Below are 12,021 nucleotides of genomic sequence, written 5' to 3'. Positions count from 1 at the left end.
TTTTCTTGTCATATTAGTAAGACATCGTGACTTTACGAGACACAAGAATAAATAAAAGATTTCGAAAAGTATAATTCAAAAATGTAATAGAGGATGACGCATCTCCTCATAGTTTTGAGATCTATGTTACTGGTATATTTGTGCATTCCGCTGCAATCAGAAAAAGAACATTACAAGTTTATTCGTGTTTACCAGTGTCTTATTTCACGCTGACACCTTTTGTATGCATGCTTTAGCAGGAAGCACCATTCGGAGCTAAGAGTTGGGTGATGCGATGTGTTAATGTCACCAGTAGGACCTATAGGATCTACTGTTCCTACTGCGTGTTTCATTAGGTAAACCTCGTTTGAATCCGCCTCTGATAAAGCTGGTAGCTGGTACTGGTAGAGATCGCGTGACATTCGCCCAATTTATGTGGATAATACAGACATGCCATGGCAGACCAGAGGCGAGCGACTGACTCTAAGGGCTACCGAATAATTCAAGGCCGAACCGTTTAAAAGCTCCTTCTCTTCTTCTTTACCCTTTGGCAACCACCCTTCTCTCTTCCTTTTGGCTTTACATCTCACGAAATCAGCGATCTTCGCTGCTCTTATAGTACCTACGTGCCCTTTACTTATTTTAATATAATTATCGATGCTATCATTTTTGGCGAATTCAAAATTTACATGCAACCTGTTCTGAAGTAAATTGAGGTGTATCGCTTTGTTATTTGATGCTCTTGCTATACACCTTGCATTCTCCATGATGCCTGTGTTTTAATAACAAACAAACTTTCGTACTAACATCTGTCTGCTGTCGTCTGTCAATCATTGATTCTTAATTCATGCGCTGTTTCTGAAAGTTTGAGTCAGAGAATATTATCACCACTTGTCAATCAAATGTTTGGTCTTTTTCTGAGATTTTCACTTTAATATAGTAAATTAAGTTAGTTAATTCCTCCTTTCAGCGATAAGTTGTTATCTATTACTATCCAGTCGCGCGGTTATTCATTTGTTTATCCGTGGTAGGTAACCATAGCTAAAGCGGTGGTTAAAATTTGGGTTTTTGAAGTTAATCTGCAATAACAATTGTCGCCTGTTTTCTATTTCTTTTTAGTAGGTAGTAATTTATTTGTAACTTATTCTTTAATACCTGTTCTCTTTTTAAACATTTTAAAAACAATGTTTGTGTGTTTATTGCAGTCACACCACGAGGAGGGCGAGGGCGAGATCTCAGAGGGCGAGCCCGAGGCAGAAGACAGCAGCGATGAGGGCCGCGGCGCCCTTGAGCATAGGGACCTGCTGGACAGGCTGAGGCTTCACAGGCCGGACAAGGTGGACCTCAGAGTGAGTCAAATACCTACCTAACTAACTAACCATCACGCCGTTTCCGTAGGCGGAGAGGACGGACCCCCAAACAACTAGGTCTTGGCACACACTCCTTGCCTCATTCACATTCATTCATCGTCTCATACATACTCTTTTATTGTTCTGACTCTTGACATGGCCCGACTCAAGTATCTGATTCACTTGGTCGTGCCATGTCTTCCTCGGGCGTCCCCGACTTCTGCTACCATTCACATTTGTATCGTATATTCTCCTTACACTCCTTTCTTCGCTCATTCGCTCTACTTGCCCAAACCATCTAAGCGTCCCTTTCTTGATCTTACTCATTACGCTTACATCAGCCTTGCACTATTTGCGGATCTCCACATTCCTCACACGATCATACATGGTTTTACCACACATACGCCTCAGGGATCTCATTTCAACAGCATTCAATCTACTTTCATCCTTTCTTTGCCAGTTCCATGCCTCACTTCCATACATCAGGGTAGGTACCAGCACTCCATTAAGGACTGCTAACTTCGCTTCTTGGGACAATTTTTTGTTAGCGCCAACTGCGTTCAGTCCTCCATTAATGGAGTTACCTGCATTTCCTCTTCTTTCAATATCTCTGTCAGCCTTCCCATCTCTCGTAAACATGCTTCCTAAATACACAAACTCATCCACCTGCTCCAAGTATACCTCATTCACAGCTATATTGCACACTGTTTTCGTACTCTCTCTTTCAAACACCATTACTTTAGACTTACAATCCAATCAAATACTTGCGATTGTAATTAACGCAAAGATTTTTATTGAATTATTTGTGATAATTTGAAGGTGCTTTAAAGCAATGAAGGGAACGGGCTCGAGAGTAGAGATGCGATGAAAGACTATGATTTAAAATAATATTATAATGAAAAATATGATGACACCGTGTCATTTCCAGGTGCGCGATGACTTCGAGAGTCTGAAGAACTCCCTGCATCCGCACTTGTCATCACTGGCTTCCCTGGCCCAGAACACGCCACTCAGCAGCCTGCCACAGGTGGGGGGCAATCCCTTGCTGGGCCCCCCGAGCGCCCCTTTCTCCCTGCCCATGGGCTTCCCCTTCCAGCACCCCGGTCCCTTCCTGACGCCCCCCGCCCCCGGAGCGCCGGGGCCCATCGCGGGGCCTATGAACGGTGCGCAGGGCACGGCCCAAGGAGGCTCGGCGTCCTCCAGTAGTTCGGAGGGATCCACGAGTAGCCAACAGACATGGAGCTTCGAGGAGCAGTTCAAGCAAGTCAGACAGGTTAGTACACTTATTTATTTGTACTTAGTTACACAGTAGTTGATCGCATAATATTACTCTTCATTCTGATGACATAATTTAGTAAACTTTTTCATGAAAAGTAAACTTTACAATGTTAGACCAACATTAGATATACTTCCCAGAACATTCAGGTTTTATCTTTTCGCTACGATATTTCTGGTTTTAACAATTTTACATCAAGAATCATTTAAGAATTTTGCTGTTGCTTTTTTTATTCATTGATAACTTTGACTAAACCGTTTCATTAGGATATAAACACCAATCTAGCAAAACCAAATAGTTCTGCGACTATGAATTTTATTTCTTTATCCATGATTGTAAATTAAAAATTTACAATTTTTAATATCTACCAAATTTTGCTTCGCGATCGACTGGTTCTAAACCATTTGTTTTATATGATACTGGCGGAAGTGTGCCCGGTGTTGCTGCGGGTTATCCTTAAGAGATAGACATATACTATCGAGGACTTTTCTGTAGGCCTTTTTAAGACATGCAATTCCGTAATACATTATTTATTATATTCTGTATTTATAATAAGTAAAAAAAAATGTTATTCTTTTGTAAAAGCCGCTATAATCGGCGTTAATAAATAATAAATAAATATTTAGCAAAACAAAAAAAAATTACGACTTAATCACATATCAGAGGGTTCGGCTCGGTAGAACTCCTAACAGGGCCTATAAATCCTACTGATCCCTCAACATAAATATTTAAAAAATCTTTCGCTATCCTACATGTATTTAAAATGACTGATTTTTGCATTTTTATATGTAAATTTTTTGATAGATCTAATACGCCTAAATTTTTAATGAGAGCTAGGTATAATGCCAGTCGTCAAAATAACGAATGGTAATATTTTTATAGTCTGAGAATTATTATTAAATTTAACTTCCGATTTTATTGTCCGGGTTAAATCTTCCCCATCGGAAAAACTAAACCCTTCCACACACTTTTCCACAAATGATCATCTAGTCAATCAACATTATGCAAGTGCATTATATAAGCAAAATAAATACAAAACAATACAAGAACAACACGTCAACTCACCAGAGATCAAATGGGAAAATAATTCACTGACTCTGAATAACTGAAGATATTTTCATATCAGAGGGTTCGGCTCGGTAGAACTCCTAACAGGGCCTATAAATCCTACTTATCCCTCAACATAAATATTTAAAAATCTTTCGTTACCCTACATGTATTTAAAATGACTGATTTTTGCATTTTTATATATAAATTTTTTGATAGATCTAATGCGCCTAATTTTTTAATGGGAGAGCTAGGTATAATGCCAGTAGCCGAAATAACGAATGGTAATATTTTTATAGTCTGAGAATTAATATTATATTATATTGAGATTATTATTATCGTTCTTTCTCCGACCAAATAATCGATAGATTTTATGTGTAGAAGAATTAGACGGGTTATTATTTATATTATAGCTAACATTTTTTTTTCTTTTCTAACGACAAATTGACAAATACGAATATGACAAATTGAAACAATATTGTTAAGCGTAGAAATAATTTGGAATCAGAATATTTTTTTGAAAAATAATTAGATCTTTTTAATTTTAACGCAATTGTATCCCCTCAAATAAATTGCTTCTTCCTCCTTTCAATGAAGACATCATTCGCCTTGTAATTATTTCAACCAACCGAGCATAATTCGCCATTACACGTTAATTTTCATTACAAACATAGTCATACAAGTTGCATCCGTTCTTCAATAGAAGTCGAGACTATTAATTTTAAATATTCGTTTAGTTTATGCTACTATTATATTCTCCTTCGTTTTCCCTTTGTCTAAATTAATCAGCCCACTGATTAGAATTAATATTAAAACGGTAATTTTATGGATTGTCGATACTTTTGACATCCACTATCGAAGGTTGGCTATTTTACCGTGAAATCTTCACTCTAAAAAAGCATGGAACAAAACTAGCGAAATTGCACTCGTACCAGTTAAGTAGGTTTCCATACCACCGTCATCATAAACCGGCGTCATCCTCTATTACTTCTTGTGTGCCAACGTTTTCAAGGTTATTTAAAAAAAATCATTTCTCTGAATATAACTATGCAGCTATTCTGGGGAAACTACTTACGGTAAATAATGTATTGTTTTTTTTTTTTATATAAAAACCATCATCTGGTAAGACAGTATAATTTACGAAATCATAATTTAGCAAAAAACAAGTTAAGTTATTACGAAAATAGAATCAGCTGGCTCCCTGTGATTAGTAAGTGCAGGCACACGAATAGTTAAGTATTCCAACAATCTTCACCTGTGTTTCCATTTTGGTAATAATACCCAACTTTAACCAAATTAATCTAATTTGCTTAGATCCATACAAATTATATTTTAAACTATAAAAATTATGTGCCAAAAAGATGAAGCAGTGTGCAAATAAAGCAGCACGCAGTGAAGGCAGTGTCCAATGAAAGTAGAATGCATTGAAAATAGTATGAAATGAAAGATGTATGCAATAAAAGCAGAATGCAATGAATCTATAATGTTATGAAGGCAGAATACGTTGTACCCATATTGCAATACACGGACTATGGTGCAATAATAACAGTATACAGTGAACACAGTGTGCAAATAAAACAATAGTTACCTATGCAATGAAAGCACTATGCAACAAAAAACAGTGAACACAGTGAAAACAATGTTCAAATAAAGCAATAGTTACCCATGCAATGAAAGCACCACGAAATTAAAGAAGCATACAGTGAACACAATATGTAAAGAAAGCAATAGTTACCTCTGCAATGAAGGGACCATGCAATAAAAGAAGTGTACAGTGAACACAGTATGTAAAGAAAGCAATAGTTATCTCTGCAGTAAAAGCACCATGCAATAAAAGAAGTATACAGTGAACACAGTATGTAAATAAAGCAATAGTTACCTCGGCAATGAAAGGACCATGCAATAAAAGAAGTATACAGTGAACACAGTATGTAAAGAAAGCAATATCTCTGCAGTAAAAGCACCATGCAATAAAAGAAGTATACAGTGAACACAGTATATACTAAATGGTTGATTGGCTTAGGTAGGGAGGAGTCTGAAAAACTATTATATAATGTCACTTAAAACTATACATGTTTAACTATTAATGTCACTTTTAGTAAAAACTTAATATAAGACTGAAAAACTATTATATAATGTCACTTAAAACTATACATGTTTACCTATTAATGTTGAATTTAGTAGAAACTTAATATAAGTATGCTTAATTTAAAAAAAAGAGTAAAAATTAAATTACATTTGGCATTTCACAAACATTTGGTTCCTTAGAACAGGCAATCTGCCTAGCTAGGAACTAAATTCGACCTACCAAAACGTAATAACACTTGTACCTACTCATTTTAAATATATGCTCTCATAATGCTATGTTATTACTGTTATGTCTGCTTTAAATGTATCTAATGTAATAAATAAATAATAAAAAAGTATGTAAAGAAAGCAATAGTTACCTCTGCAATGAAAGCACGAGAATCGTGGCGTGATCGAATAGCCCTAAGGTAATAATATAAATACTCGACGTATAATGCAGCTGAATAATAATAATTCTTGATTAAGAAACTGACATAATTCCTCGGCGTCAATAAATTGGTTGGTGTCGGGACACGCTAGTAGTTTTGCCACAATATCGACTCTAAGCCGGGCGTGAGCGTGTGTGGAGTGTCGAGTAGGCAGTATATTATGAATCGGGGCCCGTGATTGGCGCGATTATTTTAATTAAAGAGGTCGCCATCTTACTTTTTAATGGCGCGCGATTTCCGCCGGAATTATTCTTTTTTCAAATTGCCCCCTCGCAGTGCAATTTCGCGCGGGAGATCGCAATTATTATTATTAGTATTTTGCCTTTTTTCTCCACTGGTTTTGGCTTTACCCCGCTATGGAAAGAAATCTGAATAGATAATTTATTAGTTAGGTACCTACCCACTTTTCTTTTTTTTAGCGCCTACATGCCTTCTTATTAAAATAATGTGGATGCCGAGTAGATACTTGAGTAGAGGTTTTGATTTTCTGCGTTCTTTATGTTCGCTAGCGAAGGCGTCACAACTCACAACAAATAACCCAAACTTTTATTTAATTTGTTATCTACAGAGCTGAACAGTGTCATTGTAAGGAAAACCAACTGTCACGCATTATACTTAACAGAAGAATATTAAACAAATGGTTTTGATCAACAAAAACATTTTATTTTCATTTTAGCTCCCTACGGGAGGCTCTACGAAGAATTATTTCCCTCAGGGTTTATGTCATATTGTATGGTCAACCTTTTTAAGGATATGGAAGAGAGGCAATTCTGAGAAGGAAAAACGTAGGTATGAAGGGTGAATAGGGATCGGGGGTTAATTTGTATAAGAGTGCCTTCCCACTGTAGTGCATGGCGATGGGTCGAGAGGGTCCGACTGAGGAGGTCCGGCCTGCCACGCAATAGGAGATCAGATGCATCCGCCGCCAAGACCTGGACAAACCTCACCCCATGAACCCGGGAACCCCTGTTCATCAAACGTAGCGAACCACTAGGGGTGACTTACGGCAGAGGTGTTAGTTATCCAATAAACGGTTCCAACAATCCATACCCTAATCCTAAATAAAATTGTAGCATTAGAAATTAGCAATTCGAGATGATGATTTTTACTTTATATTTTCTGTTCCTACAGAATGTAATCTCTTCAAATTATTGGTAGTCCGGTTAAAATCAGGATTGTATGCCCTTAACGAATGAATTATGTAATAGGTTTCCTGTAACTGTAACTTTTTAGTGAAATAAGTATATATTATCACGATAACAGAACACGAATGTTAGAATATTATCAAGGCAAATGCAGGTGCATGAACACGTGGTCCGATATATTAGGAATTTACTGAAAGTTTATTAGGAAACGGCTTGCAATACTGTTTTTAACCGGATTATCAATAATTTGAAGATATTCTTAATAAATTAGCAATACTAATTTTTCTCCGTGCTCTTTACGATATTAATTACACTTCATTAATTCAACTTCATAATATTAAAACGTTTTTGAATTTAATTCTCTTCACTATGTTTTATATTTTTGTTTATCTCTGTAAAACCAGTCAATTTGAATTTGTTGATAAAAACTAGTTTTTGCTGTGCCTCCATTGCCCAGCCGTTAATAGCGTTATCGAATCAAGGTCAATGAATACACACATGGTGGCAGTTGATAAGGCTCGATGCATTACCTACTTCAAAACCATAGATACACGTGCGTGACGTGTGCATTTTTTAAACCTTATTTATAGACATAGGAAAATGATTTATCACTATTATAATAAATTATTATTATTATCTAACGTTTTTTTAACGTTACCTACTTCAAAACGTGGATTCACTTGCGTTACATATGCATGTGTACTTATTTATAGACATAGGAATATTATTATCTAACAATGCATATTAGAAATTAGATGTAAGGTTTTCAAAAGTATAAAGCTAAACAAATTTTGGTAAATATAGAGACACACGGGACACGGTTAATAGGCACATTTTATAAACAATCAGTTACATAACTATGAGAAACGAGTATTACAGTGACCGGAATTGAAAAATAATGCATTTTAATCGCTATTTGGTTCGTAAAACGGAACATTAATATGAAATAACTAACCATCACGCCGCAGGGGTAAGCAGAGAGGACGGACTTCACAACAACCCGGTCTTGGCACACACTGCATGCCGCATTCACATTCATACGTTGTCTCATAATATGTATTTTTCTGTTGTTCTGACTGTTGACATGGCCTGACTCAAGTAACTGGTTCACTTAACCGTTCGATGTCTTCCTCGGGCATACCCGACATCTTATATCGTTATTCTCCTTACACTACTTGATGGTATAAACAAATTACTTTATCTAGGCGAACACACCAACCTTTTCGGACGTAACCGTGCTTTCATCGGAGCAAATAATATGAATTAGTTTGGTGTGAAATATTATTAGTATTTATGACTTATTTATGGCAGTGAAAAGCGAAGTTACCTAAGTAGCAGTTGGCATTTTTAATTTTTAATATAGCTTTGTAGGTTTGGTACCTAGGAATACAACTTAAGGCGATGCACTACGTCGTGCAATATTTTGAATCGAGCCGCCATCAATAACACTCCTTACGTAGATGGCGATAAGGCTTAAATTCCCGCTTAACTCCATCTAGCTGTTTTGATTTAGGCAAGAAAAAAACATGGCCAAAAAGTGCCTTTTATTTTAATTTTTGGATGTTCAGGCATAAATATTTAAATGTTTACCGATCATTGTATAAATAACTTAATTTGACACATTATACAATAAAACCATAATCGAAAATGAGTTCATAAGTAGGAAATTTTGAACTTTAAAGCAGTTTTCATAGGCTTTATAAATTATTTTTTTCTGGGCTTATAAAAAGACTTATGTAAAAAATACTCGATTATTTCAAAGGCCAAGATGTATTATACTTGCGGTATTTATTTAAACCATCTGAAACATTTCTAGGCGACCAAATTTTCAAACCAAACACACATGATTTTGCATTACTACGTAGTGCATCGTCTTAATATTTTATTAATATTTAATAGTGTTCTAAAGTTTAAAACAAAAAATTGTTTTAATAATTTATGTCATATTTGCATCTTCTTCGTGTTACTTCCTACACAACTTATTATTGATAATCTACTTATTACCTGCATAATTTTTAATTGATAGCAATGTCATTAAACTGTTAAAACTGCGTTTATGGCAAGCAAAGTTGAACAGTTTTCATAACATTAATAATCTATCCTCATAAAGCCTGGTTCCCATCGCGCGATAAAGGAAAGGACTTGTAATGCGGGTGCCGATTACGTAGACCATATTATTAACATTCGCATTTACCGTGAGAATTTCAACTGTCATTTACAATTTTATCTAACATACATGTATAACCCTTTATCCGCCCTTCGCACTGTCGACCAAATTCAAGTAAAAATATTTCGAAATCTATGTGTCAATCGAAGACTATATCTATGGAGAAATATAGGGTGTTTATTTTTGTATTTTTCTAGCTATTTCCAATTTCTAACTTTGTTGGTGAGCATCTTAACCGGACGGATTGAAGTCAGTGTTCAGTTAGTTAAGATTTAATTAAATTTATTTTTTTTACTCTTTATATACCCATGGCGCTTTAACATTGGGTACATTGAAATGCTTACATTTTTTTACGTAAGAGTTTTAAATAAAGGTTGCAAAAAATAATTTCTTACTTTAGAGAGGTTTACAGTTGTATAAAATTAAAACTACAAAATAATATCAGAAATAATATGTTTTAAACATCGATTTTGTTATAAAAAAATGTATATTAATACATATCATTGATATATTAGTTTTTTAAACTATGTAGGCGAGGAATTGGCGGTTTGCTACATAATTTGTTTGTGAATGGTATGTTGAGTAGGTACTCTTAAATCGATTAGACTCAGAAGTTCGCTACAGTCTGGCTCTGAATTTACAACTTTGAAAAAGAAGCATAGGTCGCTTATCCTACGCCGATTCTTAGGTGTATGTATTTTTAAGGTATTTAATAAAAGTGTAGTAAATTTGTTCTAAACATATATTAACAATCGTAAAAACTTTCGGTGAATTCTTTATCTTATATAGTTTCACAAGTTTATAGGTGTCATAACGAAGACTTATAAAATTAGAAAATATTAATTATGGATACGGTGTGTATCAAACAGATACGCGACATACTGTAACCCGCGAATCTTGCGCCTATTTAGAGTAAAAAAATAATGTATATATCATTTTGCAGTCCAGAGGCATTTATTTTTAAATGAAAAAAAAAAACAAAAAAAACCACACGTCGCAATTGATCACGTGATAAGCGCTTTGTCTCGTCTGTACGGTGCTGCTGGAACGAGACGTAATATGTGAGGTTTGTACCCAATGGCTTAGTGTGGTGGAAAAATATATATTTATTGTTTTTAATTGAAAAAAAAGTCGTCGGAAAGACACCTGTATATTTATTTTTGTAGATAAAAAGGTACCATTTCCTATTTTGCTAAAAAACGATTGAAATTGTTTTTTTCATTTATACTTTCTCACTGTGAACTTGAGTAGTAGTATTGAGATATTGTCGGTAAATATCGTTGCATTGTATTGTATCGCAAACAATGCGGGCTAATAATACCTCAAATTGAAGAGCTATCAATTATAATTGGGAAGGAAATATTATATACAGTAAATTAAAAAGTAATTGCGAAAACACATTAACTGTCCAATATCCTATTAGTGAAACAACGAGAAATTAAATGCTATATGTCCTCACGTCACGATATCAGAATTAATTAAATCTTGGGTTGTTTTAATTAAAGTTTTCGCATTGTATGCGGGGCTCTATTGGTTGAATACAAATTATAATTGAGAACTTATCTTGATTTAACAATTATTGCGGTTTTTGCGATCGATTGTTCAATCAAAGTGAATTACTTTGATGTATTTATGTTGATTAGATTGTGTCCCAAATGGTTCAATTTATTAATCCGTTATGCTGATATATAAATATACCTTCATCGTGTCTACGAGTATTATGGCCTTCGTAGTGGGTCTACGTATACAAACGCGAGCCGAACTGAACCTCAACTTATGGGAAAGGAACAAGTCAACAGCCAAGGGCGCGAAACGCTGCTTGCAGTTGCTTCGTTACTTTTCCGTAATTCGTGGCTCGGTTTGCGTTAAGGTTCGCAAATGTATACGTACCTTTAGAACCTGACTTGCGGACGGTTGCGAAATCGTTTCCTGCGAAAAAAAAAGACTAGGTACCTAAAGTCCCCGGCGTTGCCAGGACTCTACGCGGAGTTGTTCAAAATCAGATGCAGATACATTTTTTTTTCTTATTTTGAATGTCAAGTGTGCAAAATTTCATGGAGCAGATGCAGCAATCAAAATTCTGTTTTAAGTTGAGAGAAAGGGGGATGGGGTGGTTTTTAGAAATCTCACTTAGACAGTGACCTTCCTCCTGTTTTGAAGGTCAGGGGTGCAAAATGTTTATATAAATAAATATAACGGTACACGGAATAAAACTGTAGATTTGTACAAAAATCAAATCCACACCGCCCGCCCGCCCCATACACTCTTCATTATATAAATATGTTTATGCATAGATAGATTAAGACAGTCTAGTAATTGTAGCATGTGATATTGACGTGAATGACTCAACAACCAAGTGTATATTATAAACGAAACATAATGTAACGAAACGCGCTAAAATACTGTCTTGCTGGATATTAATTAAAAAATGAAACTAAACACGCCAATAACAATGCGTATGAACAATATAAACTTTGGTATGTTTCAATGAACCATTTAAAGTCTTCCATTGCTTGATACCAATTATCATTGGACCTCTGCC

At 35.3% G+C, this 12,021-nt stretch overlaps 1 protein-coding gene across 2 annotated transcripts in view; it reads left to right on the top strand.

Moving 5' to 3' along the window:
- The window catches only part of retn (retained), a 254,968-nt gene that overhangs the window by 66,271 nt on the left and 176,676 nt on the right, over positions 1 to 12,021 (top strand). For both annotated transcript variants that reach the window (XM_089638518.1, XM_089638517.1), the window contains exons 2-3: positions 1,185 to 1,328; positions 2,257 to 2,601. In XM_089638518.1, the coding sequence (XP_089494644.1) occupies positions 1,185 to 1,328; positions 2,257 to 2,601 (489 nt within the window). The remainder of the gene's footprint in view (positions 1 to 1,184; positions 1,329 to 2,256; positions 2,602 to 12,021) is intronic.

This window comes from Hesperophylax consimilis, chromosome 13 (assembly GCF_061612785.1).
Source record: "Hesperophylax consimilis isolate HC1 chromosome 13, BYU_Hcon_1.0, whole genome shotgun sequence".
NCBI lineage: Eukaryota > Metazoa > Arthropoda > Insecta > Trichoptera > Limnephilidae > Hesperophylax > Hesperophylax consimilis.
Note: the sequence above shows the minus strand (reverse complement) of the source record. Positions and strands in the feature narration are given on the sequence as shown.